At 40.9% G+C, this 20,731-nt stretch overlaps 1 protein-coding gene across 1 annotated transcript in view; it reads left to right on the forward strand.

Annotated features, from left to right (window-relative positions):
- Positions 1-15,364, forward strand: part of LOC306860354 (V-type proton ATPase subunit S1-like) — a 37,147-nt gene extending 21,783 nt beyond the window's left edge. The window contains exon 10 of the mRNA XM_079402012.1: positions 14,040-15,364. Within this exon, the coding sequence (XP_079258138.1) occupies positions 14,040-14,249 (210 nt within the window). The 3' untranslated portion in view covers positions 14,250-15,364. The remainder of the gene's footprint in view (positions 1-14,039) is intronic.
- The last annotated feature ends 5,367 nt before the right edge of the window (positions 15,365-20,731 follow it).

Consider the following 20,731-nt stretch of genomic DNA (forward strand, 5'->3'; position numbering starts at 1 on the left):
GCTGGATGCAATAATCGCATGCCAATGTGCATTGGCTCGTTTAGATACTCTCGTAGGGGATTGGTCTCTCTAAGCGAGATCCCAATTCGTCGGTCACCGACGTGACTCGGAGTGACTGACTGATAGGGAACAACTGATTATATTCACTTAGGGCACTCATATTTTCATGAATGCTTTTTGAGAACCTCTTATTCCCACTTACACCAAAACTAATATTTTTATCACTCGTTTTATCGCTCTTGGCATGAAAAAGGAAGGTTAGGAGTTGCTTTGTTGAGAGCATGAGTGTGACACCTGTGCCATGGCACAGGACTTTTCTCTCTAACTTTAATTTATTAATTAATTTTATTTTTACCTGATGGGGGCAACAGTATCTAGAGTGCTAGAGAAGATATTGGCCATAATTTACTAGTCACTACATCAAGTTCAGCTGTATTTACAGGTACGCTGAGCAGCTTAGACAGATCTTTCTATCTGGTTAATAGTGATGTATTACGACATGACTAATCTCAGCCATTATTTGTGAGCACAATGAAACAATATTTTCAACACCACAAAAATCACAAGAAAGTTTCTGTGTCAGTCCCAAAAAGTAGACCTCAGACCTTAGTTGCAATGAGCAGGAGTAAATCTTTTCTAATTCCTGGCAAAATACCCGACCAAAAGTTTTGGACCATAAAACGTTCCCAAAAACAGTATAAAACAGTTATCTTAGAGCTCTTATATGTATTGCAGAGTCAGGATAGATGAGGGTTAATTTTAGGTCTTTGTGCCAAATTGATGTATGGGTCATTGACGTATAAGGATTTTCGACAGGCAAATTTTAAAATACAAAAAATAATAATATCTTTTGTAGTTGTTCAAACATTAAGAAGGTTGTGTACACATTCATATTAAAATTTTAAATGAAGTGATTTTAGTGTTTTTTCATTCTAGATGAATCATCTGTAGCCTTAAAAAATGTCATGTAGTGCGACCATGATTTATATTAAAATTAATTAATTTCCTTAACATGCTTAACACTTTTTTTGACAAGGATTTGCATTTCTTTTGAGTTTTTGTACATAATGATCTCATATTTTTGTTCTATAATTTCAGAGTTGCCTTCTTAATTGTAGTTAGCAGACTTATTTTTTCTGTAAATTGCATAAAGCTGAGAAAAATATTTTTAAAATACCATTCACTTAAGCATACTATAACAGTGATTCATATTTCAGCCACAGAAATTTGATAATTTATTTTTAATTTAATACAGTTTTTGCTATTATTGGTTGCACCACATGATGAGTGGTCGCTCCAAATGACAAAAAGACCTTACATCATTAAAAATCTATTTAAAGAAACGTGTGAAAAGTTCAGCAGTAATTTTTTAGACCCAATTATTTCTAAACTTTGCCCAACCTTGGCTGCTCAATTGACCCTTTGCCGGGAGTTTGATTAACAGGCAATTTGAGCAATCATAATGCCAAATCTGCCATTTTTGTCCGACAAACAAACCAGAGAGGAGAGTAGATTAACGTCGGTGGACTTGAACTTGAAAAATAGTGTTTATTGACATATTTTCAGAGTTGAAACAAGATACCTTCTGATGTTCATTCATGTTTATTTTGTGCTATAACTAGTAAGAGATGATCGGTCACATGCCGCTTGAACTGAGGTGCAACAGCGATCTGTAACAACACATAAAGAGCCACAAAACAGTATTTGTTGTTTGAATTTCTTTAAAAAATGACTAAATTTGAGCCGAAATACCGAAAGGTACCTGCTCTGTCAGCGTGTTGTCAGTGTCTTCTTTGTTCCGATGTATTTTTCACTGCATGAGAACATGATGTGTGGCATAAAGGTGCCATGGTTTGTCGTATGGATTGTCTAACTTAGCAACAGTAACTAAGGGTCTTTAACTAAGGACCCTTAGCAAAGGGTCTTTGCTAAGGGTCAATTTAGAGTTGCTGGCTCAGGTTCTGAGATGAAATCATAAATATCTTTCTTACAGCAGAAAATTACATCTAGAGTTTGTGCTAGACTGCAGGGTCAGAATTAACATACTGCCTATGGGGAGTGTTTATTTTACTTTGCTTGGCAGTGGAATCTGGTAAAATAGATTAAAATAGTTATTAATAAATATATAATAAATTACTAATAATTACCAAACTGAAATTAGATGCTTTCATTTTTTCTCATATTGTACAAAGATTACACATAAACCGCTCAAAATGACCCAAACTGCATAAAAATCTATTCCAAATTATATTAAAATAAAGTATTTTGTGTATATAAATCATTCATTGAATATAAAAGCACAAAAACTATGAATCTGGGACATATATCTATAATGGAAAACAGTATGAAGTGGTCGCACCACATGATATTTTCAAATTCAGTCAAAATTTACAAGCACAGAATTAGCCACCTAAACAAAACAAGCTAGCTTCCTATGAAAGGTCACTATGATATTTATGATAAAAATAAATGTATTTGTAGAAATAACTTAATATTCATTGTTTTTTTGAGGTAATACCACATGATATCCAAATGTGGGAACTACTTACCAGCCATTAAAAAGTTATTTTTTTCCAAATTTGAAAGAGAATTACAAACCAGCTTGATGCTTCTATGGGTCCTTGACAAATTATTATATGATGCAATGTCCTGTCTTTGAATGGATTTCAACATAAAAGTACCAAAATGGTAGTTTCTTGATGGTTGCACCACATGATATTTAATAAAATGGAGATTATCGGACAAAGTTTGTTTGAATATTATGATGGAAATATAAATACAAATGCTTTGCAATTTTATACAGTATTACAAAACACTTTGGAAAAAATGCCAAATAGTGCAGAAAATTAATCTGAATAAATTTAGGGTAATTTCAAAGATGTTTCCAAAACAAAAGTTATGGTCACACCACATGATGTTTTGACACTTTGAATAACAGAAAAATTACAAATAACTAATGTTTTTGAAACATTTAAGTTGGTACATATGTAGAAGCGGTATTTCTTATATATGGCTTCATTTTATGCATTTAGACCAATTTTTAACTGAAAAAAATGCAATCGGACAGAAAATTTAGGCTTCACGTCATTGACCCATATAGTAATATGTACACTGCCGTTCAAACGTTTGGGATCAGTAAGATTTGTAATGTCTCTTCTGCTCATCAAGGCTGCATTTATTTGTTCAAAAATACAGAAAAAACTGTAATATTGTGAAATATTATTGCAATTTATAATATTGGTTTCCTATTTTAATATACTTTAAAATAGAATTTATTTCTGTGATGCAGCGCTGAATTTTCAGCATCATTCCTCCAGTCTTCAGTGTCACATAATCCTTCAGAAATCATAATAATATGCTGATTTCTTATCAGTGTTGAAACTCTTGTGCTGCTTAAATTCTTTTGGAACCTGTGATACTTTTTTCAGGATTCTTTGATGACTAAAAAGAACAGCATTTGTTTAAAATATTTTTTTTTCAAACAATATAAGTCTTTACTGTCAATTTTTTATCCATTTAACGCATCCTTGCTGAATAAAAGTATTAATTCGGGGAAGTCGTGGCCTAATGGTTAGAGAGCCGGACTTGTAATCCGAAAGTTGCGGGTTCGAGTCTCAGGCCGGCAGGAATTGTAGGTGGGGGGAGTGAATGTCCAGCGCTCTCTCCACCCTCAATACCACGACTGAGGTGCCCTTGAGCAAGACAACTGAACCCCCAACTGCTCCCCGGGCGCTGCAACATAAAATGGCTGCCCACTGCTCCGGGTGTGTGTTCACGGTGTGTGTGTGTTCACTGCTGTGTGTGTGCACGTTGGATGGGTTAAATGCAGAGCACGAATTCCGAGTATGGGTCACCATACTTGGCTGAATGTCACTTCACTTAATTCAGCTTTGCAACACAGAAATAAATGATAGTTTTTATTATATTGAAATAGAAAACTGTTATTTTAAATTACAAAAATATTTCACAAAATTAAAAAAAAATTCAGTATTTTTGATCAGATAAATACAGTCTTGATGAGCATAAGAATCTAAGAACATTAAAAATTTAACTGATCCCAATCTTTTGAACGTCAGCGAATCTTTAAAAACTACATTTCCCAGCTTTATTTAGGTCTCAGACCGACTCCCCATAGTCCGATAGTGTTTATCCCTGTTTGAATTCAGTATAATGTATATTGTAAAAGCAACTAATTGCTGATGGAGTAGATGACATTTTGTTTAGCTGTTCCTCTAAAGGGGACAGACCAAACACACTCAGATGTGTCTTGAGCTTCTAGATACAACATTATGTATTTGGTGATATGTAAGAAAATGTTTCTTAATATTTTGTTGCAATTTGTTCAAAGGGCGTCAAGTTTCCATTTTATATTAAAACACAAGTCCCTCAGTTTTTCCAAAGTGCCATCCCTCATTCATCCCTGGAGGACTTTGCTCTTTCTCACTGATCTTGAAGGCTGTCAGGAGTGGATCAGCACGAGGCATGTTCAGTGTGCGATGCCTGCGGACACTTTCTGCTCCAGTGGGACCTGCTTTTGAATAGCACACAGGGCAGTCCACAATAAAGTTGTTTTGTAACGTTTTCATAGGTTTAATCAAATCATAACTTTCTTAACTTTTTTTAGTGATGTTTTATTAACAATTTTCGGGAGGAGCACGCGCAGATAATTAACACGGCCAATTCACCGTCAGCAATCACACAGTCTATCCTATCAGCCGAGAGAGAACTTCTATAAATAGACCAAGCCATCTTACCTTCATTCTCGCTACAGTTTTAGCATTGGTACTCCCAATCGCCACGATGTCAGAGATCGAACTGTTCGCGAACGATAACGCCCTCGACAACCAGGGTCCTCTGGAGTCTCCCAGTGCTCTAGCACCTGCCAAGACACCGCAATCGAGCCCGCGGCTACACCGCGGGGCCGTCGGCCCTCCCGAGCCGCCTCTCGCTCCTCGAGACGCCGAGTCTCGCCCTCGACTCCCCCTTCCAGGCGTCCTCCACCTTCTCCCACATCCTCATATGCCTCAGCCAGCTCCTTCGTCCCCGCTATCGATAAGTGGACAGTCTTAAGCCTAAGACAAGCGCTGAACAACGCCGACGTCTACTTCTCACGGCGGATGAACAAGGCGGAGCTCTACAACCTCTACTCATCTCTCCAGCCAAGAAACCCAGCGCCGACTTTCACTCCTCCATCAAAAACGGCCGACAAACCGGCCTGGAAACAATACCACGTCCGTGAGGAGAGGTCTCCGGTCTCCAAGCCGCCGTAGCAGGCCCTCGGCAAGCCTGGGCCATGCCCCGGATTCCGTTGCTGCTAGCCCTAGCCCATTTCTCCGTCCAGCTGCCCCCGGCGCCGTGCCGGCCCCCTCAGCCACAAGCTGCGTGAGCATGGCTCCGCCGGCAGCTCCAGCTCACCCGCAGTCTTTCCTTTCTCCTTCCTGCTATGCGCTCCCCGGTCCATGGCCTGAGGCTCCGCCTTCAAACCCTAGCACGAGGCTGCCTCCGCTAGCGGCGCGAGCCCAGACTCCTTACGGTTCGGCGCAAGGAGGGGTGGGCGGAAAATGTCCGTTCTCTCCTTCCGTTCCTTCCTTCCATCTTCGCTCCCGGAGCCGTCGCCGGCGTGAGGCTGCCTCCGTCAGCGGCACAGGCGCAAATGCCCCCCATTCCCTCTCTCCCTCCTTTCCTTCCTTCCGTCTTCGCTCCCGGAGTCGATGCCAGCGCGAGCCTGCCTCCGCCAGCGGCTCCAACGGCCGCCATTCTTCCTCCTCTTCCTCATCCTCAGGCTCGCCCTTCGTTCACGCTGGCATCCGCCATTCCGACGCCCATTCCACCGAACGCTCCTGCCCTGGAACCACCTCCTGTCGCCAGCAGCATCAGAGCACAGATCCTAGCAGGTGCGAACATAGACCTTTTTTTTCTCCTGTCATCACTTTCACCACCCTCTTCAGACCGCCAAATTGATTGCGGCGATTTCTCCGTCACACTAAAAAATTCAGCGCATAATCCGTCACGCATTCTGTCATTTTCCGAATTCACGATCGCCTTCACCCGTTACTCCGAGGTAATTTGCACAGCTTTCCCACGCAGGAGACGCGAGCTCAGCGACTATCTCTCAATAGTCGCCGAGCTCGCCTTATCATACGGAGGCACTCACTTCTACACCTACCACAAGCTGTTTTCAACAAAATGTGCCATCAAATTCAAATTCAAATTCAAATTTTATTTGTCACATACACAGTCATACACAGTACGATATGCAGTGAAATGCTTGTACGGCAGCCAGTGACCTTAAAAAATATTAATAAGAAGAAATACAAAAGAAAATAAATTTAACTAGTAAATAAACTGTACAAATAAGGGCATAATAAAAAATATATATATATATATATATATAAAAATTTTAAAGTGGCATCAGGGTGGCTCAGTGGAACCAGTGCCCTTACTGGGGGGCTCTGGACACTGAGCTTCACAACAGAGTCTTCTTGGGCTGCCGCAACGTCACATGCTCAGTCTGCCGTTCTGTCGCCCATTCCACCACAGCATGCCCTCTCATCACCCCGCCCACCCCTCCTTGCGCCGAACCGCCTCAGCGCAAATCAACCAGCTATGTCCCGAGCCAGCTAACCACTCCAACCGACCCACTTCCAAACCACCGACACCACCCTTCCTCCTTCTCCAACAACCAGATCTGCTCCAACTTCAACACGGGCAGGTGCTCTAGACAGCGCTGCCGCTACATGCACGTCTGCAGCTTCTGCGGCGGCGCACACGCCCGCACCATATGTCCAGTGTTTAAATCCTCCAATAAAAATGAAAAACCCTACTTATCGACTCCTGTGCAAATTTACTGTCTGTCTGTCGAACTGTCCCAGCACCCCGACATCAACTTTACTGATTTCTGTCAGGACCACTATCGTCAAAATGATAGATACTCAGCATAAAGTTTGGTTTGGCGGTATGGTTCTGTTCTGGGCAAAACTCCCTGTCCATCCATGCAGCCTGTCATGAATGAGCAGGGAGAGCAGCAATAATAATAATAATAATAATAATAATAATAACCCCCCAAGGGTTAACAGAACAGAACAAAGCAGATATCATTGATGTACTCAATGATATTTAAGTGTAACATTATTCAAGAAGTCTGATTCAGCAAGTAAAATCAGAAAGCAAAGTCCTGACTGCGCGGAAGGAGGAGTTGGGGATGGAGGAGGGTAATTTGCTCCTGAGCAAGCGGGAAAAGCTGCCGATTCAAACTGAATAGAGCTTATATAGGAATGCCGCAATAGGTGTCGTATTCCTATAGGTAGATGTGATCAGCTGAGAATCAGCTGATGCAAGCTTGACTCACGTGACCTGCCAGAATTGACGCTAACGCTCGATTTCTGTCAGGACCACTATCGTCAAAATGATAGATACTCAGCATAAAGTTTGGTTTGGCGGTATGGTTCTGTTCTGGGCAAAACTCCCTGTCCATCCATGCAGCCTGTCATGAATGAGCAGGGAGAGCAGCAATAATAATAATAATAATAATAACCCCCCCCCCAACACAAACGAAAGGCCAGAACCCCCCAACACACGATAGGCCAGAACCGCCCAAACCACAACTGATGGCATTCTGAAAGAAGCATAGCCTTCTTAAAATAGCAGAGACTGGGGCAGCAGGAAGAAGGCAGTGAAGGGGTGCTCTTCTTTATAAGCAGTTAAGAAGAGCAGCAGCCCCTTACCGGAGGAGAGTAGCAGCGCTACGAAGGGGTGCTCTTCTTTATAAGCAGCTAAGAAGAGCAGCAAGCCCCTTTAATGCAATACCTGAAAAAGATGCAGAAAACGCACTAAAATTGGCAGCCTAATCTGCAGCAAACAGTGCACTGCAGCCATATGAGAAAACATGAATGGTTCAAGAGATCGCCGGTTCTACCTGGCCTAAAAGATTCAGCATACATTTAAAAACTCTATAAAACAGCATATAACAACTCAAATCAACTCATCAGTTTACAAGTGTGTCGTCTCCCACTGACATTGTGCTCGTTGTGTTACGTGTCCTCAATTGACAACCCACATGAGCGAAGACAAAAAACCTTACCAATACACTCGATAGCTTGCAGCAAGCATGTTGCTTGCTTAAATCACAGCATGTTGCAGTAGTCAAGAACTTAAGGAAATAGCAGTCCCAATATTAGATGAGCCATAAGCAACAAGCATATTTCGAGAACAATCAGATGGTCTAAACAACAGCAAAACATTAGCTTCTTGCTGTTGCAAATTTAACGAAGTACCATTTGCAGTAACACCAATAGTTTAAAGCAGCAAGCAGGTCTAGCAACAAACATGATACTGAGCACTAGATAAGCCCTAAAAAGCAAGCGAAATCCCTAGACCCTAACAGCTTTAAAGCAAATACCTTCTGAAATAGCATAGACTGGGGCAGCACGCCCTTTAAGAAGAAGAGAAGCAGCGAAGGGGTGCTCTTCTTTAATAAGCAGCTGAGAAGAGCAGCATGCCCCTTTATTGCAGTACAGCATATGGTCAATAGCCGAAGTTTAGGCAACACCATGTAGCCCTTATCCAGATAACCGTTAGCATTAATAACCTTTGGTAGCAAAATCTATACTGCCCATTAGTATCAAGCATGTTACAGGTACACTAATTAAAGCAACAGCATATCACTAACTTAAAACACAGCGTTTTGAAAATAATGGTAGGATAAGTTTAATGAAACACAATTCCCAATACTAGATGAGCCTTAAGCAGCAAGCCTGTTTCATATCAGATAGCCTTAAACAGATTAAAAATAAGCCTGGCTGTGGTAAATTTAACTGGGTAATGTTACCAGTGTGTCAAGATACACCAATGAGCCTAAAGCAACAGCATGTCTAGCAAACAAACATGTTACTGAACAACTGCCTTAAACAACGAGCAATATTTGATAGCATAATTGCCAACATAGCATAAGGCAATGAGAATGAAAAAGAACTTCGCTTAGCTTTGTGAAGACATTCAGAGTGAGATGAATAAAGGGTTAAAAGTTCAGTTGTTACGTATGCTTTAACCCTCCGTGATATCTTTGCTTTTTCCAGCAGGGAAAGCAGATCTCTTGTAAAAGTGTTGTTGATGCAGTCACATTAGCACAACTTCAGCGAATTGAGGGCATTGCAGTCTATATCAATGATATATCGTTGTGAGAAGCAGTGCTTGCTCAGGTCACTTCCGAGTCTATCAGCTTATATCAATCACGGCGAATTCGCGTTCAAGTTCACAAACTTGAATCTGGTGAGAACTCTGTGAGAAATGAACCCATGAAAATTCCTGATTGAAGATTTCCCATAGAGATAGAATTTGCGGTCTAATTTGCTCCTGAGCAAGCGGGAAAAGCTGCCGATTCAAACTGAATAGAGCTTATATAGGAATGCCGCAATAGGTGTCGTATTCCTATAGGTAGATGTGATCAGCTGAGAATCAGCTGATGCAAGCTTGACTCACGTGACCTGCCAGAATTGACGCTAACGCTCGATTTTTTATTGTCCGGTCTTACTCACGGCTTTAATCCTGGCGTCGAAAGCCTCCCGCAACAAAGCATCATTTGCGCCAACCTCCAGTCAGCCCTCGCCGAACCCGACACAGTCGATCTTCTAATCAAAAAAGAAGTTGAGTCAAACTTCATCATCGGCCCCTTCAGCGTTCTTCCCTTCCCCTGTTTTCGTGTCAGTCCGATCGGCGTCGCGACCCGAAAATTTTCTGGTAAAAAACATCTAATAATCGATCTCTCATCCCCGCACAACTCCCCCTTCCCAAGCATTAATAGCCTCATTCCGCTCGAAGAATTTTCTCTCCACTACCACGACATTGACCAAGCCATAACTCTGATTAAAGACGCGGGTCGCGGCACCTGGCTGGCCAAAGTCGACATCGCCTCCGCCATCAAAGTAATGCCCATCCATCCAGATTTTTGGCATTTATTCGGCATACGCTGGCACGAAAAATTTTACTTTTCCGTCCGCCTAACCTTCGGCTGCAGAAGCAACCCAAAAATTTTTGACATGCTGTCAGAGGCTATCTGCTGGATCCTCTCCAATAATTATGAAATCCCATACCTCATCCACCTTTTAGACGATTTTTTGTTCATCTCGCCTCCCGGCTCCATCCCAGCCAAACACCTCTCAACAGTCCAGGAAGTCTTTTCCAAACTCGGTATTCCGCTCGCCCAGGACAAAACCACGGGCCCAACCACGTCCATCAAATTTTTAGGCATCAAACTAGACTCGAAAAAATTCCAGGCTTCCTTGCCCAAAGAGAAAATCGATAGAATGATCCTGGTCGCTTCCGCCCTCTTAGACAACCCAAACTGTTCCAAGCTGGATAGACAACTAGCTGTTGTCTATCCTCGGTCACCTAAACTTCGCAATGCGCATCATCCCGCAGGGCCGCCGTTTCATTTCTCACCTACTCTCCCTCTATGGATAAACTTCCTCAAACAATGGAACGGCTTATCCTTCTTCTATAACAGCATGGTTTCCCACCCTGACGACATCCAATTATTTACGGACGCCGCCCCCTCCTGCGGCTTCGGGGGATTTTACAGAGGCCGCTGGTTTGCATCCACGTGGCCCCCCCAGCTGTCAGATTTACCGCAGTTCCTGTCATCCTCAGCATTGTTTGAGTTATATCCTCTCGTCACCGCAGCGGCTCTGTGGGGGAAAGAATGGTCCACCGCAAGCATCGTAGTGCATTGCGATAATGAAGCGGTCGTGCATTGCATAAATAAAGGCCGGTCTCATTCCTCATTAATACCCTTTCTAAGACGTCTCATCTGGATCTCAGCATGCGGCCAGTTCATTTTAAATGCAAAACATGTCCCTGGGTCCAAAAATCAAATAGCTGACTCTCTCTCTCGGTTTGCTTTCCAGAAATTCAGGCTGCTGGTGCCAGATGCAGACAAACTCCCAACGCCAGTACCTCCATATTCAGAGCTGATATTCCCGTAAATCATCCTCTAAGGACCCTCCTAGATGCCTCCCTCAGTTCCATCCTCCATGCCGTCTCCCCCAGGACCCTCCAATCGTACTTAACTGCTTGGAATAGTTTTAAAAATTTCCACCACACCTACGACCTGCCTTTCCCCGATTTTTCCCTACTCACCATCACCTCGTTCACCTCCCATCTCAACGTCACCAAAAACCTCCAGGCTAGCTCCATCAAAGGCTACCTCAGCGGAATCCAATTTTTCCACAAACTCACGCTCGGCTCACCCTCCCCAGGAATAACCAGCTCGCAGACATCCATGCTCATTAAAGGCATCCAAAGAGCCCAACCCAGACGCTAGACAGCCAATAACTCTAGAGATCTTAACCAAATGCATTTCCACCCTCCGCAGAGGCTACTATTCCACGCACACCGCCCGCACGCTCGACGCCATGTTCATTTTGGCCTTCTTCGGTTTCCTCAGATGCTCGGAACTCACCATCACATCCAACTTCAATCCAAAAATCCACCCAACCCTTTCAGACCTATCAGGACTAGACACCGAAGCAATCTCTTATCTCATTAAGCAAAGCAAGACAGACCAAGCGAGAAGAGGCCACGTCATTTATATCTTCAATCTCCAGTCACCAATCCAACCATACCAAACCCTCTTAGCTTACCTACAGTACAGGAGCCCGCAGGCCAAACTCCCATCCGACCCGCTTTTCGTCGACGACTCTAATCGCCCTGCCACACGCTTCTGGTTCCAAAAACACCTCAAGTCCGTTCTACTACTATCCGGCATCCCAGCGGATCACTACTCCAGCCACTCCTTCCGCATAGGCGCAGCTACCACAGCCGCCCAAAAAGGCCTCTCCCAGCCTCAGATCCAGGCACTCGGCCGCTGGACATCAGAGGCATTCAAGACCTACATTCGGTCAGAACGCTTCCTCATCAGAGAAGCTCAACGAACCCTCATCAGCTGACCCCCTTTCAATGCCAGTCCATCCCTGTTCACCCAACCTCAGACCCGCCGTAGCCATCCCCTTATCCACCCATAGCGACTCACCTCCACTCCAACCATCCCAGCAGCACCCCGCTCCCACAGGAGCCTTCGTGTATTTCCGCTCTGCCGCATTAACCGCTCCCGCAGGAGCCTCCTTCTCTTTTCAGATACCGCAGCAGTGGCCGCTTCCGCAGAAGCCACTTTCTCTTCCAAAATGCTGCAGCAGTGCCCCGCTCATTCGATACCGCCGCAGCAGTGCCCGCTTCCTCAGAAGCCACATTCTCTTTTCAGATGCCGCAGCAGCGCCCTGCTCATTCGATACCGCCGCAGCAGTGCCTGCTTCCGCAGAAGCCACATTCCTTTTCAGACGCTGCAGCAGTGCCCGCTTCCGCAGAAGCCACATTCCTTTTCAGACGCCGCAGCAGTGCCCGTTTCCGCAGAAGCCACATTCTCTTTTCAGACGCCGCAGCAGTGCCCGCGTCCGCAGAAGCCATATTCTTTCAAAATGCTGCAGCAGTGCCCCGCTTGTTCGATACCGCCGCAGCAGTGCCTGCTTCCGCAGAAGCCACATTCCTTTTCAGACGCCGCAGCAGTGCCCGTTTCCGCAGAAGCCACATTCTCTTTTCAGATGCCACAGCAGTGCCTGCTTCCGCAGAAGCCACATTCTCTTTCAAAATGCCCCAAGCAGTGCCCTATTCATTCGATACCGCCGCAGCAGTGCCCGTTTCAGCAGAAGCCACATTCTCTTTCAGATGCCACAGCAGTGCCCGCTTCCGCAGAAGCCACATTCTCTTCCAGATGCATTCTCTTTCCAGATGCTGCAGCAGAGCCGCTTCCACAGAAGCCTCACTCTCTTTCCAGATACCACCGCAACAATTCCACTCCAAGCGACGTCCAGCGCCCCTCCATCCTTAAGCCTTGCAAATTTCGGGGGGTTACCAACGCCCCACTCCGGCTGCTGTCCCGCACTAATCGCATCTTTGGGGGAAGGGCTCTGGGTCAGGGCTAAATCCGAGCTCGGGCCCCTCTCCCCGGACAGGGGGAGTGCCCCGGGTTCGGGAGTAAATTTACCGAGCTCGGAACCCTCTCCCCGGACAGCACGCCAAATACGCATAAACCTTGACTCTGTTCATTCAACTCGTGAAGTGTTGTTTTATTAACAAATTTCGGGAGGAGCACGCGCAGATAATTAACACGGCCAATTCACCATCAGCAATCACACAGTCTATCCTATCAGCCGAGAGAGAACTTCTATAAATAGACCAAGCCATCTTACCTTCATTCTCTCTACAGTTTTAGCATCCCTGCTCCACCCCAACTCCTCACCATCAGCCCACTCCTACCCCAGCGTGGGGAGGAGCACAGGGGGGAGCGCTCTGGGTCCGGGCTAAATCCGAGCTCGGGCCCCTCTCCCCGGACAGGGGGAGTGCCCCGGGTTCGGGAGTAAATTTACTGAGCTCGGAGCCCTCTCCCCGGACAGCACGCCAAATACGCATAAACCTTGACTCTGTTCATTATACGCAAGGGCGAACTCGTGAATGAATATATATTTTAGGACAATTTGTTTCTTACAGTTTTTCTGAAAACACAAATCAAGAAATTTGTGAAAACAAAATCCCCCAAAATGTATACAAAAAAACCAAACAAACACACACATATCTGAACACGCACCAGATACAGTGAAAGATACACACTTCAGAATATAAAACATGGAGTGAAATAATATAACTATAATAATATATTATATTAATAATATAAGATTATCTACTGTATGTTACGTAAGTGCCCAAACAAATTTCAACTCTTAAAAAGATTCCACTTCTTAAGAATATTAATATTAGCAATATTATATTACATCCGCAGGGATATTACCCTATAAAAATATATTACCCCATAATGTAATAGCCAAAATTTCACAACCTAAATTAAATCCTGATAGTTAAAATCGGGTTCCATCTTAAATTGATTTCCATGAAATACCATATTTCACTCAATAAAATGAAAGTGAGATGTAAGCCAGGAATGGTATTTAAGCAGGAATCTCTCTGTCTCTCTCTCTCTCTCTCTCATGTGACAGATCCAGGGCTTTAATGTGGCTGGGAAGGATTTCTCTTACGCCAGTGACTGTGCTAGTTTCTTCACTCCTGGTATCTGGATGGGGCTCGTCACATCTCTTCTCATGGTGCTGGTCCTCACTTACGGCCTGCACATGATCATGCAGCTGCGCACCATGGACCGCTTCGACGACCCCAAGGGTCCTGCCATCTCTGTTCCCCAGACGGAGTAAAAGACACAGAGCCAGTGTCCTTTCTCCTCCTCACAGGAGTGTTTACTTTGGTTATTGATTTGGTTATTGATTTCTTGTTATTACATATCATCGGGGTGCTGTTGGATTTTTTTTGTGATAATCATTCCTTTAATAAGCATGTTTATGGATGAATCTCAGGAATACATGTCCAGATCATATTAGAACAAAAAAGGAAATATATATATATATATATATATATATATATATTGCATAAAGAAGGATAATTTTTAGGATGGTTAAGATTTTTTTTGCATTGTGGCATTATTGTTACTCCCTTACATTACTGTAGTACAAAGCATTTTAACTCAAGTGTATATGTTAGAGGCAGTGCATAAATACTTTACTATTTAAATAACATTTCACCTTACAGTGTAAAATTTTGCCTTCTTTTTATGCAAAATATAATTTCCTGAGCATGTCTTTACAAGTTTTGTGAGATTCATTCTTGAGTCTTCTGTGGACTTTTTTTTTTTTGTAGCTCCAGAATAACCATATTGTATTTGCAAACTGAGGCACCATGTGAACTCCACACTTTACATTATAAATGAATGATATAAGATAAATATCTATTAACAGACAGCTTAATGTTTTGTGTGCTATAACTGTAAATATGAAAAGATTATTATTTTTTTGTTGTGTAAGTTATTAGATTAAATATTAAAACTAAATAATATTTATTGGTGCTGTGCAGAAATATTTGCATCCAGTTTCTCTGCTGTTTCCCACATAGTTCTGTGGTCTGGTGTGGGTCCATAGATGTTTCTGTGTATTGTTGTGAGAACTGACATGTTTTTTTTTGACCACATAATATGGAAATTTCGGCTTTGTTTTAAATGAAAATATGTTGTATGCTGTATTTAAATATTAGAGAAAAAAAGAGTACCACAAACATTCTCACATAATGTTTTTCTTTGTGTATTATTATTGTAGTGAATCATTTGCACAAATAGCTCTCATAAATAATGTTTTATGTTGATGGCACATGGTTTATAAAAGGTGATCTGTTGTCATGTTTTGGAGATGTATGCTCTTGAATGTGTATATTGTGCCAGTGTTTAATAAACAATTGAGACATTACCTTGTGGTACAAAATGTAATTCAATTACTTTATGTACTTTTAGCTGAGTTTGTGGTTATGAATGTTTATATGGTCTAGGTTTCAAATAATTTGATTATATTTAAACCTGCTCAGCACAGGACACATGCGAAGGCCTACCGTGCATCGACCCAGAACTGGCAGAGGGGTCACAAATATTAATGTGCTACTTTATAATAGCCTGAATTGGCATACATACTCAATAGCCTTCAGTTTTCAATAAAAAATAAAAAAAAGCTGGTAGTCAAGATATTCAGTCTGAAGATACAGTCTCTTCTCAGTCTGCAGTCCTTCTCTAAATCACAGTTTAGCTCAAACTTTTACAGCTTCTTTGACACCTATAATTAAATTGTGTTCATGTTGATATCATGTGCATAAATGCATGAAGATTATTTTCAGTTGAGAGAACTATTAATGCATAGGGAAATCTACAGAATGAGCAGTGGCATGGAAAGAAAAGCGTAATTTTGGTGGTAATAATAATACATTTGGGACAATGCTACACCGGCAGAACCAATTCCAATGGCTAAACAATTTCAATTGCAACGTAAACACTAATTACATTAAGGCTGATGATACACAGGGCAACTTTTTGAGCAATTTTGCCAGGCAGCTGTTTTTGAGAAATGTTGCTTGGGCACTTTCCCATTGAGAATGCGTAACAAATTTCTATCTGGACATTTTAGATCAGTCCTGGGCCCTGTGCCTCACCTGGATGCCTGCTGACGGCAACATTGCTCAAAAAGTTGCCCAGTGTATCAACAAAAGCTTCTTTCCCCAGGAGAGTTAGTTTTTTGCAACTTATGCCATGAAACTTGTCCTTACTTAGAATGCTTCTTACATGTGAAATGAAAACTTATTTACAATACAGAAAGGCAGTTCTTAATGTAGTAGGCATTTTATTTGCAAGTCACGTTAAAGCTTCTGTGCACAGAAAGGTAATGTTCGAGCTTCTATGAACAGGAATAGTGTGTTAGTGCTTCTAAGCAAATAAAGACAATGAAAGCATACATATGCTGTAAAAAGTGTCTTTAAGGTTTGCTTGCTAATGCAGTGGACACAGATTATTAGCTTTGGCAACTATTCAGTCGTTGTGAGGTCCAACATGGTTTATTGGAGAGCGTTTTATAAATTCTTTCAGAGGGAGCTAATGCCATGGGAGGTCCAGACCCTACTGTATATCTGTGGTCATACAAAACTGGGTTGATCACACCTCTTTATGAAGCTGAAGGCATTTATCCACCTCCAACAGATTGGCCCACACATTGATTATGTAATAGATATATATTACTTTCACCCGGTGTAGACAACCTGGAACTGACTGTACTGGTGTGTCCATCAGAGAAATCTATCCTGTCTAAGCCAAGCAAAGTCCAAATCTTTATAAATGTTCTTATTTATTTGATGTAATTTAAAATGTACAAAGAGGACAAATCCTTCAATAAATACATCCCAGGATACTGAATATGTAGATAAATTCCAATTAAAGTCATACTTTGCCAGTGCTTGTGGGGGAACAAAGTTCAGTATCAGTAGCTCTAATACGGCTTTAAGATGCAACAAAGACACTTCTGAGTCTGGGTTTGGTAATGTTACCAGTATATCACACATAGACTTTCACATGATCACTAATTGTTTGAGCCAATGGTTCAATAAAAAACTAATGGGACAGTAATGTAATGTGCAGGGTTCTCCAAATATTATTGTGGGTTTGCCTGTATTGTGACTCAACTTTTCTTACCTGCTTTATATGATAAATAATAAGTGTAATTGAAACCCATATAATTAGTTTTCATGTTCATCATTGGATAAGTTATTTTTGTGCAAAAATGCAAAAATTCTTTAATTTAAGTACCAGCTTACTCCTTTTAAATTTAGCCCATTCGCATTTAGAGATAGGATATCAGAAACCTGAAAAAGACACTTTTCTTTTTTTTTTGACAAACTTGCAATAAAGAGGAAACATTTGTGACAATGAGATAGAGCAGCCACAAGGTGGTGTCCTTTGTTCGCCAATAAAATAAAGGAAAAGAAGTAAACAAACTACCTAAAATGAGCTGTGGTGAACATCAGTCAGTAGTTATGACCAAACATAGAAATGCTAATTTTAACCCTATACATACCCTATTCAGTCCGTACACTTTCCATGTCAGGAGTGGGATTAATATATGACTATATTAGCCATAATTCCTCTCTGCAAGTTGATATTGAATAGCTGATATCAGCATTCTCTGTACCTCAGGGGGTTAGACACAAATCAACTCTCCTCTACCGGATCTTGAACTCGCTTGAAATTCAAACAGTTCTTTGTTCATTTTTGACTTCTAGTCACCCACCCATTATGGCTAAAGAGACGGGCCCCAAAAATGAATCCTCTGTCATCATTTACTCCCCCTCAAGTGTACAAGTTTCTTCCTTCTGTTGAACACAGAGGATATTTTGAAGAATATGGAAACAACTTGAGGGTGAGTAAATGATGAGATAAGTTTCATTTTTGGGTGAACTATACTTTTAAGTCAGCTTTGCTTGTGAGATGACCTTTTCAGCTTCTGTCTCTTTTATGCCTCTTAACATCTCACCTTCCTGTTTTTCCTTCCAGTTTTAACAGGGATTTAAAAAGCAAACACAAGCTTTTATTTTAATTTAATTAAAATTAAATTCACATTAATTTTTTTACAAATAAACCTGATCACGTACTTAAGGCTTTTAATATGATTACAGGATTGTCAGATCATAATTTAACTTTGGTAGTAAGAAAACTGACAAAGAAGAGGTTTAGCCACCAGACTATGAATAGAAAAACATGGAATTTTAGAATACCAAAAAATGGTTTAAACCATTTAAAAAGGGCATTGGAAGATATAAAGTGGGAAGAACATTTTTCTCAAAATTGTGTTGAAGGGGAAACAAATGCTAGAATGGATGTTATTCAAACTACTGTAAATAGGTTTATGAGACAAGTTAAAAGTAGACCAAGGAAGAAAAATTGCCTACCTTGGTTAAATGAAAATATTTGGTCACTTAAGAAAAAGAGATAACGCATTGAAACAGTTTTTAAAATCTAAGATGGAATGTGAGAAGTGAAATTTTAATAAATTAAGAAATAGAGTAATAAATGAGAATAAAATGAAAATCTGAGAAATTTTACAGGAAAACATAAAAAATCTGTGAGAAATATAGAACTAGAGTTAGAAGGAAAACGAATTAGCGATCATGCTATGATAGCAAATACTTTTAATAATTATTTTGTAGATGTATTAAGTGTTCTTACTAAGTCTATTTGTCCGGATATTCCATGTATTGCATTGATGGATGGTGTCTTGTCCAAGTTTACTCTTAAACAGGTGTCAAAGTTGATAGAATAACTCAACAACTAAAGATAAATATGGATTAGATACTCTTTTTATAAAAACTCTTTGCTTACTGGACCTCTGGAATTATTTACTGGACCTCTAAGATTATCAATCTATCGATAACACAAGGAATTTTTCCCTCTGCATGGAAATTTGTAGTAATTACCCGTTCATAAATCTGGAAGCCATACAGAAATGAGTAATTATAGACCAATAATTCTCCCTGTGATGTCGAAAGTTGCTGAAAAATGGGTAGCAAATAATCACGATAATAGTGCCTTTTCCCTTCCTCCAATGCAATTCGGTTGTAGAAAAAAATATTCTAAAGAAACGGCAAATTGTTTTATATTGGAAAATATTAAATTTTTGATGGATAAAGGAGGTGTAGTTGGTGCTGTATTCCTGGATTTTAAGAAAGCTTTTGAAACTGTAAATCATGAGATTTTACTTTCTCGGTTATTAAATGTATTTTTTTCAACTTATGTGGTTTAAATCTTATTTAGGAAATAGAAAGCAATGTGTACGGGTTATAAATGCGACATCAGATTACTTGGATTATAATATCGGAGTTCCGCAAAGTTCTGTTTTAGGTCCATTATTGTTTAGTATGTATGTAAATGACTTACCAAATGTTTGTCCTCCAGATGTTATGTGTCAAATGTATGCGGATGATGTTGTGTTGTATATACATGCAAAAAGTCAACAACAGGCTGCACAGAAATTGACTGACACTATGAATCAAGTTGCACAATGGCTTATCAATTCACGTTTACATCTTAATGTCAGGAAAACTGTTTGTTTTTTACTAAAAGACCAGATTATGATGTGAAAGCAAAAACTTGAGGTAGTACATGAATTTAAATATTTAGGATTATTACTTGATTCTCAACTTTCTTTAGAGGTAAATATAGCAAAATTTTATTTAGCAAATTTCTAATTTATAAGAAATAGTTTGACCAACGAAGCAGCAGTTCTATTCATGAATTCAATGATTATTCCTCATATCACTTATTGCATGACTACCTGACCTCAAACATGTAGGTCTTTTCTTAAACCAGTTGACATTATTTATAAACAAACTCTTAAGGTCTTGGATAAAAAACCAACCAGTTTTCATCATTGTAGCATATTAACTAAGTTTTCTATTTTGAGTTGGGAACATCTGATTCAATTTGCTGATTTGGTACTTATTTTTAAGATAATAACGGTTTTGCTCCACCTGTTTTAAAGGATTATATAGATCAGATAACAGGACCATATACATGTGCCGGTATTAGAGGTGATTGTAATGTGCCATTAAGAAGAACTACCTTTGGTCAATTATCTTTTGTTTTTAGGGGAACACATGAGTGGTTAGCCCAGTAGAGCTGAAAGAATTAAAACAGCACATTGTGGTTTCTTGAAAAAGCTGAAAATGTGATCATTTATAGTGATTTATGGATATGGTATGGTAGTCTGTAATTTTGTTTCAGTATTCTTATTTGTTTCAATATTTTCTTCTTGTTCTTAATTTGGTGTATCAATATTTTTTGTTTATATTTTCTTCCTGTCCTTAACACCAACCTGCCAAAAGGGACTACGGATGAAAATTAGCCAGTGTTGGCTAAATCTGGTGCATTTTGCATATTTGAATGTATAATTAATGTGCATTGTCCCTGATTAAATAAATAATAAAAAAAAAAGAAAAAGAAGAAGCAATATCTGCTGCCATTCTACTGACCAATTCTGCTGAAGGAGAAGCTGTTGTGAATCCTCTCGGGAATGGCAGAGGTGTCATTAGCTGCTATGTCACCGGGTTGTCACTTATTTGCCCTGCTGCAGGGCCTCTGCTGCCAGAACCCAAGCCCTTGTGTGCCACGATACTATTTGTGTCTTATACTATAGCCATCTGCTTTTCTTTCTCACTTTCCTCGACTAGCTTAGGCTGCAGTGAAAGAAGAGCTCTCTGATAAGATTAGCATGAGGCCCCCTGAGTAACGCAAAGTAAATACTCTCAATAAGGCAGATGTTTT

The sequence above is a fragment of the Barbus barbus genome, assembly GCF_936440315.1.
Source record: "Barbus barbus genome assembly, chromosome: 41".
Classification (NCBI taxonomy): domain Eukaryota; kingdom Metazoa; phylum Chordata; class Actinopteri; order Cypriniformes; family Cyprinidae; genus Barbus; species Barbus barbus.